Source organism: Galeopterus variegatus, unplaced genomic scaffold, assembly GCF_000696425.1.
Source record: "Galeopterus variegatus unplaced genomic scaffold, G_variegatus-3.0.2 Scaffold2280, whole genome shotgun sequence".
Lineage (NCBI taxonomy): Eukaryota > Metazoa > Chordata > Mammalia > Dermoptera > Cynocephalidae > Galeopterus > Galeopterus variegatus.
In genome coordinates this window covers 219,777-234,830 of record NW_007728391.1, presented here as the reverse complement: position 1 = coordinate 234,830, position 15,054 = coordinate 219,777, and the positions used below count along the sequence as shown (strand labels likewise).

Genomic DNA, 15,054 nt, shown 5'->3' with positions numbered 1-15,054 from the left:
CAAGGAACACCTGGGTGCATGTGCAAATTTACGTCAAATGCTCAGCATGATTCTGAACATCTGAGGGGCCCTGACCATTTTCCTATATTTTCCCAACATCCACATATCCCGATTCATTTTAAAACTTCACGCTTGATTTAAAGCCCTCCCCTTCCCTTAGCACATACTAGGCTCATGGCCCCTGTGACTTGTGTGTGATTTTGTGTGCTTGTACGTGTGAGGAGGGTATGCACTGTCCTCTCAGGAGAACCCACCGCCTTCCATGTACCCCTCTAGCATGGGGAGACGGAGGAGGGGAAGGGAAGAGGTGTCTCCTAAGGTGAAGTTGCTTCTGCACTGATGGTGGAGTTCACTGTCTCTGAGAGATAAGGGTGGAGGCTCTGAAGAAATCAAGCCCAAGTTACAAGAGGGATAGGCCTTCAGAGATCTGGTGAGCCCAAGCCAGAAGCCTCCCACCGTCCTCCTCTATGGCCAGACCCTCTTTGCCTCATGCTGAGATGACCCTTGACAAGGCCTTGGCCTCCAATCTTACACATCTTCCATGGTCCCAACTCTGGGGCTTGAGGGGAGGGAGAAGGCCCTTGACTTCTAAGGTGCTGGGAGTCGAGTTGGCCCCTCTCCTGATAGCTCCATCACTCCTTTGGACTCAGTGCTCATTCTTCCACTGGGAGCTCAAAGTAGATCAACAAGACAAGTGCTCATGAGTCATGCTACCAGGGACTGGGGTGTAAGGCTTCCTTCCTCCCAGACCCCCACCATCTTGCAGTGGTTCCCTTGAGTTCCTCTCCCCCAGCTTTGAAAAAGAGGCCAAACCAGGGACCAGAGTCTCTTATCAAACCTTGTCTTTTTCTCAAAAGGGAGAAGCTCTCCTCTTAGATCTTTTCATGATATTACCTGGCAAACAAGTCTAGTCTCTCCTGGGAGTACAGAAGTCTCTAATTAGTAACTGGGCCCTCTATTTCAGCTCTGAGAATTTCATAACTTTTTCTTAATGCAGCACGAACCCTCCACTATTCTGGTAACAAGGGGGGCAGGAGGAGCTCTCAGTCTGAAACTGACACCATCCTGTCACTATAGCTTAAGGAGGTTTCTCTTACTTGTAACCAGAGTCTCAGCTATGTTTTTTTTTTTTTTTGTGGCAGGCCGTTACAGTGGTCCAAACCCTTGACCTTGGTGTTGGTAAAACTGTACTGTAACCAACTGAACTAACCAGCCAGCCCCAGTGTCCCAGCTATTATGCTGTTTGTTGGGAAAAATAGGAAAATGTCAGGGCCCCTTGGATGTTCAGAACCTTGCTGAACATTTGCTGTAAATATCCTCAGGTGTTGTTCCTTGTTACTATTTAACGTAAGTTGCGTATGGGCACCCAGGTGTCCAGGGTTGTTGACTTAAGTATAAAAGACTAAGAACTCTGATGCACAGTGCTTCTCAGAACTCTCAGAGAAGCCACTAGGATAAAGCTCCTAGATCTGAATAAAACCCATTCATTTTTCTATACCTATGGCTCCCAGAACCTTTTTTTTCTATTACCTAGCTCACAGACCTGCGTGTGGAGGGTTTGTAATCCAATCTGTGCAACAGACTCGAGGGGTCTGTAAGCCTTAGCTTTACACCATTAAATTAATACTTATTCACATATTTATAACTTTTCCCAAAGACATGTATTTGATAAAGTAATTGCCTAAAGAAGTCAATGTGTGTCACGAAGGAATAATCTTGAGTTCTTCAAATCCCACCTTGTTAGTACTTTATGTGACTCTCCCTCCAGAGAAAGCTGACCGTTTCATGATAGAGCTCAGCAGCTTTCATACAGAAATAGAAAAAGTATGCAGTGGGGCTCTCAGGGAACACATGGCAGAGAAGAAAGAATAAGGAAGTGGAGGTACTGAGGGGAAAGTGGTTAAAGTGATGAGCCGTGGGTTCCAGGTTGCAGGGCACTGAGTGGTTTTCCACCTTGGCTGCACATTGGAACCACCTTGGGGAACCTTAAAAGTTCTGATGGTTGAGTCCCTCCCCCAGGGCATCTGATATACTTGATTAAGTCATCTTAGTCATGCTCAAAAGCTCCCCAGGTGACTCTAGTATTTAGCTAAGGTTGCAAACCAAACCTGTATGTCAGGTACAGCCTTATAACACCAAGGTCAAAGGTTCTGATCCCTGTACCAGCCAGCCACCAAAAAACAAACAAACAAAAAACCTTAAAGCTGTATGTCAGGAAAAGAAGTGAAGTTAGATAGTGGTGGGTAGATTGAAAAGAGAATGAAAGGCCAAGGCATTGGGGATTCAGGATGTAGCAGGACTCATCGAGACCTGGATTCAGAAGGGAGGCTGCCTCTGAGAGATGTCAGGACTGAAAGTAATCATGAGTTTCAGGTGTGGCTGAGCAGAGGAAGGGGCTGCAAGAAGTGAACTGGGAGGGAGGCCATGTGGCAGCTAACGGGGCTTCAGGCTTCAGACCTTCGTGGGTGGCTGTAGTTTTCTGAGATGATGACCAGAGGCTGAGGGCGCCCATACGGAGGTGTTCAACCTCTTGCTGACTGGTGGAGGAAACTGGAGGTAGAAGACTGAAAAAACAAGGAAGGGAAGAAGGTGGTTGGTTGCAGGGTGTGAGTTTCAAAGGAGGAAGGGGGAGGTAGGGTTGGGTGGAATGGTTGGAAGTTGCAGTGGGGAGCTTGGAGGAGCTGTAACCAACACTTCGCCTGTGGTCAGTTTTGGAGGCAGTAGGAAAATGAGCAGTCTGCCATAAAAATAGGGCTGCAGCAAAAGTGACACCCTGGAAAACAGAAATATTCTTCAATATTATTGAGGATTAGTGTCCAGATGGTGGAGGATTTCTGTGTAAAAATTTTTCAGAGTAGAGTGAATAGACTATCTGGGATCCATGATGCTGTGCAGAGGTCACAGACAGCTTACACCAGAGTTTGGGGAAAAAATTAAATTTGAATGCCTTTGTGCAGAGCTTGCTGTCTCCAGTTTACCCTCAGTCCTAGCTTTGAACTTAAACTGAGGTGTCTCATACATTTATAGTTCTTACTTGGCTCCAAGACTTTTGTTTCCTTAATTTTCTTTTATTATGAAGAATTTCTGAATACAAAAATGGAGGCTGGCTCAGCTGTTAGCTCAGTTGGTTAGAGTGCAGTATTATAACATCAAGTTCGAGGGTTCAGATCCCCTTACCAGCCAACCACTCACACACAAAAAGGAGAGAACAGTATAGTGAATCCCCATATACCACCACCCAGACCTTGAAGACTTTTGATGTTGGGACAACTGGAGAGATAAAAATAAAAAAAAAAGAAAAAGAAAAGAAAGAAAAAAAGAAGACAATCCATTTCTTTGCAAAAGCTTTCCCCCTAGTGTGGAATGCCCCACTCTCACTTCCACCCTGACTTACTGCTTGTTCTTTCTGTTTCTATAGAAGTATCATCTTTTTATTCACTTTTTAACATAAGCATTCAATAAATATCTGTTCAGTCCCTTGCGTGTGCCAGGCCCTCTTATAGGCAAGGGAGCTAGAGCACTGAGCAAGACAAAAAAAGTTCCCTGTCCTCATAGGACTCACAGCACAGGGGGGAGGAGACAGTATACAATAGATAAATTATAGACCATGTGAACTGCTATGAAGGATAAAGGCGAGGCTATTTGACAGAGTGACCGAAGTGTAGGTGATGGGGGAATTGGGGTGGGAGGACCACTTTAGGTATTCAGCAGGGCCTCCCTGAAAGGGTGACATTTGATCTGAGACATGAATGACAAGAAGGTATTGCCATGTGAAAACCTGAAGGGTACCACATGCCAGGCAGAGGGAACAGCCAGCGCAAAGGCCCTGAGGTAGGAGTGAGCTTAGCGGGTGACTGAAGAATAGAAAGAGTGAGCGGATGGAGATGTTTCTGTGGGCTTCCTCGGGGCACCCTAGCCCTCCCTAGGCTGGGCTAAGCAGCTCTTCTCTGCGCCTCCCCAGCATCACCTGCTACAGCACTTGAAACTCCTTTAGCGAGCTGTCTCCCTCCCTGGTCCAAGGGCCAACTAAAAGCAGGGACAGTGTCTTTTTCATCTTTGTATCTCCCAGCCCGTTGTGTCTGGTTAACAGAAGGTGTCCAGTAAATACATGAAGCATAAGTGTGTGTGTGAGGAGTGAAGAGGATGGGAGTCTGGGTTCAAATTTGGAAGTAACAAGTAAATCACAAAAATTTTCAGTTAAAAAATTTTTTACATGTCTGAGAGAAACAATGAAGTTATTTCTGTGGCTTTCAAGTTTCCTTCTTTCTAGCAGGAATTTCCCAGACATGCCTTCAATTTTTTCATTCATCAGATACATATTGAGCTCTTACTATATTCAAGGCTTTACTTTTCTAGGCACTTGAGTACAGAAGTGAACAAAGTCAAGTTCCTGTCTTTGAGGAGCTTCTATTCTAGTGTGTGGGGAGACAATGAATGAATGAATGGATAACATATCTTATGACTAAAAAATGTTTGGCAGGTGGTACCTATTACTATGGAGAAAAATAAGCAGAGTAACAGGCTAGGGAGTATAGAGGAGGGATGCATTGCTATTTTACATAGGGAGGTCAGGGAAAATGTATCATTTTGGGGTCTTTTGGGAGTCAGATACCAAGAAGGACATAGAAATGCTAGATTTGGGGGGAGGGAAACACTAGCAAAATTTAAAGGGGAGGGGGAGCAGGAGTAGGCAGACCCTTCAGACTGCAGTGCAGGCCTGACACCTGTGGAAAGAGAGGAAGCAGAGAGAGGATCCGGCAGAGGTTGAAGGAGAGAGGCGACATAGGGCCAGAAATGCCTGGGCCACCCTGGTGGTGAGTCTGGGGAGAATATTACCTGTCAGAGTTGTCACTTGTTGGGCCAAAATGCCAAGCTTTTATACCCTTGCTTTGCTGAGGCCTGGGAAGGGTATGACCTGGAACAAAGAGACCCTCTGCCGCTTTGACCTTGAAGGAGCTGGTAGCAGGAGGCTATGCTCACATAATCCACAGCTGGGCAGCCTGTCTTTCCTTGCAGGGGCGTCTGGGTGTATAGCTCCAGATCCACAGCAGGAAGCAATTGGAAGGTTTTGAACTGAGGAGTGACATGATCTAACTTAGCTTATAAAAGAATTACTCGGGATACTCTATGGAGAATAGGTCTGAGGGAGACTAGGGAGAAAGCAGGGAGACCAGCAGAGAAATTTATTGTGTAGTATTCTAGGTGAGAGATGATGGTGGCTTAGTTCAGGGAGATAATGGGCAGGAGGGAGTGAAAAGTGGTGAGATTTGGGTGTATTTTGAAGGTAGATCTGGCAGACTTGGTTGATAGATTGAATGTGGGTGTGAGAGAAAGAGGATGATACCAAGATTTTGGTTTGAGCAACTGGAAGATTGGATGTGCCATTTTCTAAGATGAAAGATCCTGTGGGAGGGGCAAGTTTAAGTAGAGGAGGGAAGATCGGGACCTCATTTTCAAAGTCAAGCTGGACTACTCCTAGGGTGTGGAGGCTTGGGAAAATATTTTTATGGGGCACCTTTCTATATAAACAATTCAACCTTTTTTTTTTTTGGTGGCTGGCCCGCATAGGGATCGAACCCTGGGCCTTGGTGTTATCAGCATCATGCTCTAACCGAGTTAGCCAGCCAGTTCCTAACAATTTGATTTTAAAATGTATTTAGGGCTGGCCTGTGGCTCGCTAGGGAGAGTGTGGTGCTGAGAACACCAAGGCCACGGGTTCAGATCCCTTTATAAGGATGGCCAATTAGCTCACTTGGGAGAGTGTTGGTGCTGACACCACCAAATCAAGGGTTGATCCCCTTACTGGTTATCTTTAAAAAAAAAAGTATTTAAAAATGAATTTGACTTAAAAATGCATTTAAAAATTCATGAGGGGCTGGCCAGTGAGCTCAGTTGGTTAGAGAGTGCTGCTGATAACATCAAAGTCCAGGGTTCAGATCCCTACAGGCCAGCCACAAAGGAAAAAAAAAAGTCATTAGTCTATGTGAAGTGTAGTGACCTGTTGGTAAGGATTTAGAACAATGGGTTAAGGAGGTATTTATGTATGTGTTGTTCAGTTAGTGCATGTGAAGATTCTTCATAGTATCCAGACTCTATCTGTGCCTCTTAAAGAATAGGAACTATCTCTTCTTGTTCTTTATTGTCAAATGTGCTACTTTCTTATCTCCCTTCCCACAGTTCTTTGGAACATACTTGTGTCTATGCAATATACAGCTTGTTTCTGTAGCTCCCTGTTATCACTTACTTAATGCTGGTCACATCATAACTCCCGATGCTACATCATCCAGGGCGCTACTGCTGAACACTGGCTTCCAGTGACTCCCTCAGAGGTGGTTACTGTGGTTAGTTGACGATGACCACAAGTGCAAGTCTCACCAAGAATATGTGGGAACAGGTCAGTAATTCATTTTATGATAAATTTCTGTTAAATTTACCATTAGGAGTTTTATGGTGTGAATGTAGAGGAATACACCTTCCAAGCGTGTCTGGAACTCTTTAGGCCATAGCAGTGAGTGGGACCTCTTTGGATGTTGAATGCGCTCCTGCCTTCCACACACCTCCATCAGTACGGGGATCCTGGGCAGAGCTAGAAAAGAGGTTCTGTTCACTGAGCAAACATCCATCCCTCATCTTGCATGACTTAATACCAACCTGGAAGATACAACAGCACCACATCTGTAATGGGCCAGGGTTATTCAGGCATAGTCTGTTCACATTGAAACCCTCAGAGGATGAGGCACAGCCATCCCCAGAGGATGTCCTGATGCACTGACACGTGATGGAGCCTGTGGAGGGGTGGGATGACCACCCTTGGTGGCAGTAGTGGCCAACAGGGAAGGTATAGAGTGGCAGCAGCTGAGGAAGGACACACAGGGTAAAGAACACCCATTGCCACCCCTGCTGCCCTCAAGTGCTGTAGACCACAGCAGTGCTGCCATCAGAACCTCCACAAATAATAATCAACACAGAGGCCCCATATACCACTCTAGGCAAGGGTTGACAGTAGACCTTTCATGGTCCAGAGCCCTGAACTTGTCCTGTGTTTGATGTGGGTCACCCAAAATCAGAGTGTACACCATACTGGGCAGCCCAATCCCACTAGATCTTGGGACAGAAACACCATGCTTGCCAGCAGGAACCAGTGCCAGCATGAATCCCAGGGCTTCTCAGGACACGCAGTTACTGCGGGAGTGGGGTGGAGGGGAGGGACATGGGAAGGGGATGAAGAGGGTCACTGAGCACCCAGAAAGTGAGAAAGCAGGACCAGATCCCATGCTGATCAGTCCAGGCTTGGGGTACCCCTCCTGGATGGCACAGCAGGCCCTGGCCAGTCCCAGCCACTGGAGGGGAACATAGAAAGTTTTGAGGAAGGTGCTTTTGGCAACCAGAACCCATGTGGGACTTGTCCAGATTCAGGGCACCCTGCCTGCATGACCATGGGAAGAGGAGCAGGGCTCAGGCTAGGGACCACTGGCTTGGGTCTATGTTCCTGGAAGCTGTCCAGACTGGAGATACAAAGATAGGAGTCATCAATCTGCTGAGAATGACTTTATATAGAAAGGAAAAATTCTGAGGCTTCTCTCTCCCAACCTCCACCACTTCCGCCACCTTATTCTCAAAATGTGAGAAGCCAGTTCTCTCCCTTGCCAGGTAAATGAAGGACTCTAAACCAAGAATTACCCACTTGACCCTCTGTAGAACTTCCGTAGCTTTTGCATACATACCTAAAAGGAATTAAGCCCTGAAAATACAAACAGTTCATAATATGAAAAACCACAGCCCCAAATCCCCTTAGAAAACAGCACCTGTGGGGAGGAATGACATTTTCATTTTTCAGTACCACACTGAGTCTAGGCTAATAATGTTTTCTCTGCCTCTTTGTTTTAGTCTGTTGTCTATTTAGCCAAGGGAATAATTAATTAACAATTAAGTCAGCTGGAAACACACCAAAACGTGGCACTCAGCAAATATTTGACAATGATAAGGCAATTATTTATTTATACTGGACACAAAAATGTGGAGTTTTCCAGCAAAGTAGTAGAGGTGTGTCATCCAATGAGAAAACTGAAGGCCAGAGAAGTGAGGTGATTTACCCAATACTTCACAGTGAGGTAGGGGCAAAGCTAGGACTTCGAACCAAATTCCTGATTCTAGATGTATGCGTTGCTTTCTCTGCTACATTGTACTAGTGTTTTTGAGAAATGGCTGAATTCCACTAAGCCAGTTCAGATGTTTGAGATGTTAACCTTTCCAAAGAACAGTAAAATCTCATTAAATCAAAATAATTGGAAGAATGGTCAGGCTGACTTGCGGAAAAGTCTGAACTATTTAAAAAGATATTTGCTTTTTCCTTTCAAGGCCATGGGGTAGATTGGAACAAATAACCACAGAATGGGGCCAAGTAGAGGTCTTAATGAACATGCTTAAAGGAACAAAGAGGAATAATTTATAAATGGTACCTCGATGGTTTGCATGTAAGTGATGATGACTAAAGATATTCTAGACATTTGGGGAAATATTTTTATTAAAAGTAAGCTAAATGTTTCCCTTAAACCCTTCATGTAAAAATTTACATAGGAAAGGTTCACAAACTTAAACAGAAACATCAAACCACATGTTAAAATGATCATGCATTTGATTTAATGGCATTTAAATTAACCCATTTTTACTGGTTTGTTGTAGTTGTTTGGCATTATTTCTGTAGCTCACAGCAGCACAGATGATGACATCTGTCTCTCTCACTTTCCTTCCCCTTAAGTTTTCATCTATCCAAGGCCAACAGAATGCCTCTGGCTTCTTGAAAACTGGAAGCGTTTTCTGGCTATAGCTTTCCCTCACCTTACGCTCACCAATTTCACTGAATGATCCCGCACTTCCTGTCACTATCTGTGAGAAGTCCTTGCATTTGGCTGCCTTTGGTCTTTTTCTGTTCAAATCTTAAACATTTGTCACTGGGGCTGGCCAGTTAGCACAGCTGGTTATAGTGGGGTGTTATAACCGAGGTCAAGGGTTTGGATCCCCATACTGGCCAGCTGTCAAAAGAAAAAGAAGACATTGTTACCATCAGGCATACTACTCCTGAAGCAGTTCCTAGGGCCTCTTACTTTTCTCTCTTCAAATTTTCTTCCTCCTTTGTTGTGGAAGAGTCAGGTTGTCCATCTGGCAGGTGACATGTGGGAGGGTGCAGACTGGTGAGGGGATGTTGTTGAGTAACAGGAAGGCCATTTGGGAAAACAGTCTGTGATGCTCTCAAGGCCATCAATGTGCTCAAAGCTGGGGAAAAGGGTCTCTTGGGAAAATGGGAACCTGGTTGGAGATAAATAAGGTTTTTCTTGCTGAGTTGTTCTGGATGTGAGTCAAAAATCCATATGTCGGGCCGGCCTGGTGGCACACTGCTACAGTGCGCCGCTTGGGAGTGTGGCGGCGCTCCCGCCGAGGGTTCGGATCCCACATACAGACCAGCCGCTCACTGGCTGAGCAAGGTGCGGGCGCAACACCGAGGGTTGCGATCCCGATGCCGATCCCGGTCCGGTACGGGCGCGACACTGAGGGTTGCGATCCTTGCCGGTCACGAAAAAAGACAAAAAAAGGAAAAAAAACAAAACAAAACAAAACAACAAAAATCCATATGTCTTACGGAAAAACTGACTCAAACAAAAACGGGCCACAGATATTTCTGCCATTTGATGTTACAGCCTATGCTGATGAAATAGCTTAAGTTCAAAGCACAGAAGGCCTACTCAGGCATTTCCTTGTTGGTGACTTGCTGCCCCCGTCGGGAGAAGTTGGGAACTGAAGCCTTTGATCCATCCTCCTCCAGTCCACTCCGTTATGGGTCTTCATTGGCTTGGCCATCTTCCCCAGAATACTTTGCTACAGTGTTCTTGAAGAACTGTTAGTCATAAACTGCCAACAGTTTATTTTATTTTATTTCCTGGTTGAAACGGATGACTCCTAATTTTTTTGTGAACGATCTGTCCTTGTTCCCCTCTCCTTGTACCAAGAGGCTAAGCTAAAGCCATCTTTCTTGGCAGCCTTGAACTAGGAAGAAGTGCCTCCTGACTTGGCATTCTGCCTTAGCAATCTTATCCTGAAAAGGGAGTTTAGCTTTTTCATCTCTAAGGTCCCTCTGGCTCTGGTTCCATAAAAACATCTTTACTAGTGAGAAATGTCTCAGGTATTAAAGGAGGCTTCCCTTTTAATGAACAAGATTTCTGGAAACAAAATGAATGTGCTTGGAGGAGGGGCTGAATTTCAAAACAATTTTCAAAACATGAGATTTACCACTAGGAGGCACTGTTGACATATAAACAGTTCTGTCTGAGGAAAATATTTTTTAAATCAAAGGCTATAAGAATGATTAAAGGTTACAATAATTTGTATGACAATAAAGTTCTGAAAAGAATATTAAAGGCACATGCATTATACAAAGGAATAGAACCATAAGTCCCTTGAAGTTTTTTCTTTTTTTCTTGGAGGCTGGCCAGTATAGGGATCCTGTATTTGTTTCTGTTGCTTATAACAGAAATACCTAAAATTGTGTAATTTGTAAAGAAACAATATTTATTGCTTAGTTTCAGAGTCCGGGAGATCTACAGTCAAGGGAACACATCTGGTGAGGCCCTCATTCTTCGTGGCCACTTTCCAGTGATACAGGTTATCACATGGTGAGAATGGCTTGAGCAAGAGAGACAAGCTTCTCAGTTGCTCTCCTTTTAAAGCCATCAGAACCACGTTCATCACTCCATGAGTGGATCAATCCTTTCAGGAGGACAGTCCTCCAAGCTAATCACTTCTTTAAGGCCCCACCTTTCAATACCGTAACAGGATTTGCCACCCTCTAACACTGTTACAGTGGGGATTAAATTTCTAATACATGCAACTTTGGGAGACACATTCACCCCTAGCAGATCTGAACCCTTGACCATTGTGTTACCAGCACCATGCTCTACTGAGTGAGCTAACTGGCCAGCCCTCCATTAACGTTTCTATCATCTATGAGTGAAAGTTTAAATGTTAAACTAGGTTTGACAATAGAAGGGAATGGTAGATAGGAATTTTTCAAAAAATAAAAACAAGAGTTCACTCATTTCACCTGAGGAATATGCAACCTCTGAGAGTTGTGCTGCTTTGGATCTCTTTCTGTGCATTGGGAGAGGGGTGGTTAGTAAGAAAATTAATTCTGTTAGTAAGAAAATTCTTGAAATTTATTTTCCCTTTGAATACTGCTACCTCCTTTTAAAAAATTCCAGTATACCTGTGAAGTAGGCAGTATTTTTTTTTTTTAAAGATGGAGAGGGCTGGCCTGTGGCTCACTTGGGAGAGTGTGGTGCTGACAAAACCAAGTCAAGGGTTAAGATCCCCTTACCGATCATCTTTTTAATAAATAAATAAATAAATAAATAAATAAAAAGATGGAGAAATTGAGATATAGAGATATCATGTTGGACTTACCAAATTGTTTTATTGAAATAATAATCAAATATAACCAATATGGTCTCATTGCTCGTCTTTAATAGCTGAAGAAATTACAATGGCAAAATAGCTCTACCAATCCAATGTTTAGAAAGCAGCATGAATTATTTTCTAATACATGAAGGGTAGCCATTTTATTCTATTTTTTTTTTCCTTTGGTGACTGGCCAGTATTGGGACATAAACCCTTGACCTTGGTGTTACAACACTGCGTTCCAAACAGCTGAGCTAACCAGCCAGGCTCCACCATATTTATTCCAATAGTCTTGCATCTTCAGGCTTGATCTCTCATAGGAGAGTAGATATTAAATCATCATGTAGAAATATAGCTCAATCTAGAAAATCTGACTAGAGTTCGATAATCTCTTTTTTATTATACTTTAAGCTACCAAATTAACTCAAGCTCACTGCTCCTTAGCCCTACCAACTGGAATCATTTGGTGGATCCAGTGTTAAGCAGGATGGAGGAGCCAAAATACTAATGTCTCTTCCCTCTTCCCCATTGGTAGGTCCTCTCTTAGTGGCAGAAGTGGGTCAGGAAATAGCAGAACTCTGAGAGCACGACTCTGGGCTTTGAATACTTGTTGAGCAGATCCGAGAGTCCCCATATCTAAAGAGTTCTATGGAAGTGTTTTTCAAAGGGTGGGTCAAGGGGCCGGCCCGGTGGCGCACTGGATAAGTGCGCCGCTTGGGAAGCGTGGCGGCGCTCCCGCCCGAGAGTTCGGATCCCACATACAGACCGGTTCCCGCTCACTGGCTGAGCGAGGCACGGGGGCAACGCCGAGGGTTGCAATCCCGTTGCCGGTCCCCGGTCCGGTACGGGGGCAACACTGAGGGTTGCGATCCGTTGCCGGACACGGAAAAAGACAAAAAAAAAAAAAAAGGTGGGTTGAAATCCATTAATGGGTCAAAAAAACCAATCTGAAGGGTCTCAACCAGCATGTTTTATTAATGAAATAGGATGGAAAGGAATACAAAATACCAGAATGGGTCACACATTTTATTTCAATAGTTGTAAGTTATGTGTTTTCCTAGGTCACTATAAAATTGTTTCTTACTAAGGGTCATGTTCAAAGGAGGTTTGAAGCCACTTTCCATAGCACTTTATTTGTCCCTGGCTGGTTGCTGAGTCATTTATGTGACAGTTCACATCTTATCCTCCCTGCTAGTCTACCAACTTCTTGAAGTGGGATTAGCATCTGAATTACTCTGTCTTTGCCACAGTAATTTCCATAATACCTTATTCTTGGTGGGTGCTTAGTAAACCTGCTTAAAGTTTTCTTCCTATTTATTTTACTTCTAAATAAACTTCTAAAACATACTTTAAAAATTGTCAAGTGCTATTTGCAATTTTGTTTCAATCCACTAATACCACTTATAAGTCCAGGTTTGCATTTTTTAACCATCTTTTCCTTATTTGTAGGAACTGTGGCCCAAACATACAGAAATTCAACAAAAACTGGTTCCATTGAGGCTACTGTGTAGATATGAATTTCTGTCTTTCAAAGTGTTCTTTCAGCTGCTGCTCAGTTGTAGCTTCTTTCTCCTGCATCAGCTTGGCTGTTCCTGTGGTCACTCCCCAGGCATCTGATTTTGACATCGAAGGGTTGTATGCCCTGCTTGAGGCTATCCAAAGATTCTCCCAGTATTCCTTCCTAGCCCTCTGTGAACAAAACATACTGCATCAGACTCCTCCTTTAATGTTCGTCTTCATGCCACTGAGGTAAAATACATCCACGGAGCAATCTTTGGACTCTAAGAGTATGTTCATTAAAATACATTAATCTGGATTAACACTTTTTACCCCCCCAGAATCTGCAGGTCTAATATTACTTTGAATTTCCTCTTTTAATACATATATAGGTATCAAAAGCTAAGAAGTGAGGAGTATTTTCCACCCAATGCACACTACCTCTCCATCGTCATGTTCTAGCGCTTCTGTCCAATGAACATCTGCTGCTCTTCCCCAAATCCAAGAAGACACCTATGTACCTCTGACCCTGTGGGATTCAATCTCTGTCTTCCTTCTTTCTGCTTCCATTGTCTCCTTTTACTTCAGGCTTCATCGTGTCCGATATCTCTTCTGGTAAGGCTTCCACACAAGGTTATTACAACTTGTTAACTTGCAAATCAAGCTTTGCTATGGGGAAACACTCCAGGCTCCTCACTGCCTTAGGGATGAGGTGGCACATAGCTCAAGAGCATGAATAAAAGTATTCCTCCTCCTCCCCCTGGAATGTGTCTTTTATCAAATTCTGTCTCAGGTATTGTCAAACTTCTAGTTTCTTAGCACACCATTCTCTTTTCACCTCTCAGTGCTTTCCTGTAGGCCGTTCCTTTGTCTGGCAATGTAATTCCTCCTTCAGAATTCAGCTCGGGCATCTGCTTTCTTAGAAATCCTTCATTAACACCCCCTCTGCCTTTTGTCCAGGGAGCCATAAGCTCAGACCCTGCACTGTGAGTGTCTAAGCCAGGGTCCAGAGCTTTCAATTTCTATATTTCTGGTGCCCTGCCCAGTGCCTGACATAAAATTTGTTTACATGTTTGCTGTTCTCCTCCTCCACTGGAGTGTAACTCTGAGGGCAAAGATCTTGCCTATCTTCTTTACGTAGTCCCAGCTCTGAAAATCATGCTCAAAGCAGGACATTTTATTGGTATTTGCTATGCTTAACTCATACTTAACTTTTTTTTTTTTTTTTTGTCTTTTTTCGTGTTCGGCAATGGATCGCAACCCTCAGTGTCACGCCCGCACCAGACCGGGACCGGCAACGGGATCGCAACCCTCGGTGTTGCTCCCACACCTCGCTCAGCCAGTGAGCGGGAACCAGTCTGCATGTGGGATCCGAACCCTCGGCAGGAGCGCCGCCACACTCCCAAGCGGCGCACTGTAACAGTGCGCCACCGGGCCGGCCCCATACTTAACTCTTAAAAATCAATGCCATTCAATCTTGGTGTCCACCACCTGGATGGTGCTTTAGTAGAGCTTGAAATCACATTTCACTGCCACTTACATTATTTATCTCCTATATTCTAAAAGTCTTCTCCAGAAATCACTCTTTAAGGATGTTACATAAACATCTCCGTGAAAGAATTTGAGGAAGAGGACTGATTCTCCATCATCACACAGCAAGTATCTTGCACTTTTTTTTTGATGGCCAGGGATCCAAACCCATGACTTTTATGTTATAATGCTGTGCTCTAACCAACTGAGCTAACCAGCCAGCCCCTTGCACTCTTTTCAATGACCTTAATTGGACATAGGCATCATCTAATTGACTTTGGATTAGCAAACATAATTTTTTTCCAACCTTTTTTTTTTTTCCTTTAAATTTTTATTTTGTAGATATACAATGTGGTTGGTTATTATGGCCCATTACCAAAACCTCCCTCCCTCCACCATCTCCTCCGTCCCACCCAACAATGTCCTTTCCGTTTGCTTGTCGTAACAACTTCAAAAAATTGTAGTTGTTATATCTTCTCCTCCCCCCCCCCACCCCGGTTTTCTTTGTGTGTGTGTGAGTGAATTTATTTATTTATTTTTAGCTCCCACCAATAAGTGAGAACATGTGGTATTTCTTTT

The 15,054-nt window shown here is 44.0% G+C and overlaps 1 protein-coding gene across 1 annotated transcript in view; it reads right to left on the bottom strand.

Annotated features, from left to right (window-relative positions):
- Positions 1-12,396: 12,396 nt before the first annotated feature.
- The window catches only part of LOC103597323 (junction-mediating and -regulatory protein-like), a 67,555-nt gene continuing 64,897 nt past the window's right edge, over positions 12,397-15,054 (bottom strand). Inside the window, exon 4 of the mRNA XM_008581148.1 lies at positions 12,397-13,137. Coding sequence (XP_008579370.1) covers positions 12,949-13,137 — 189 coding nt within the window. The 3' untranslated portion in view covers positions 12,397-12,948. The remainder of the gene's footprint in view (positions 13,138-15,054) is intronic.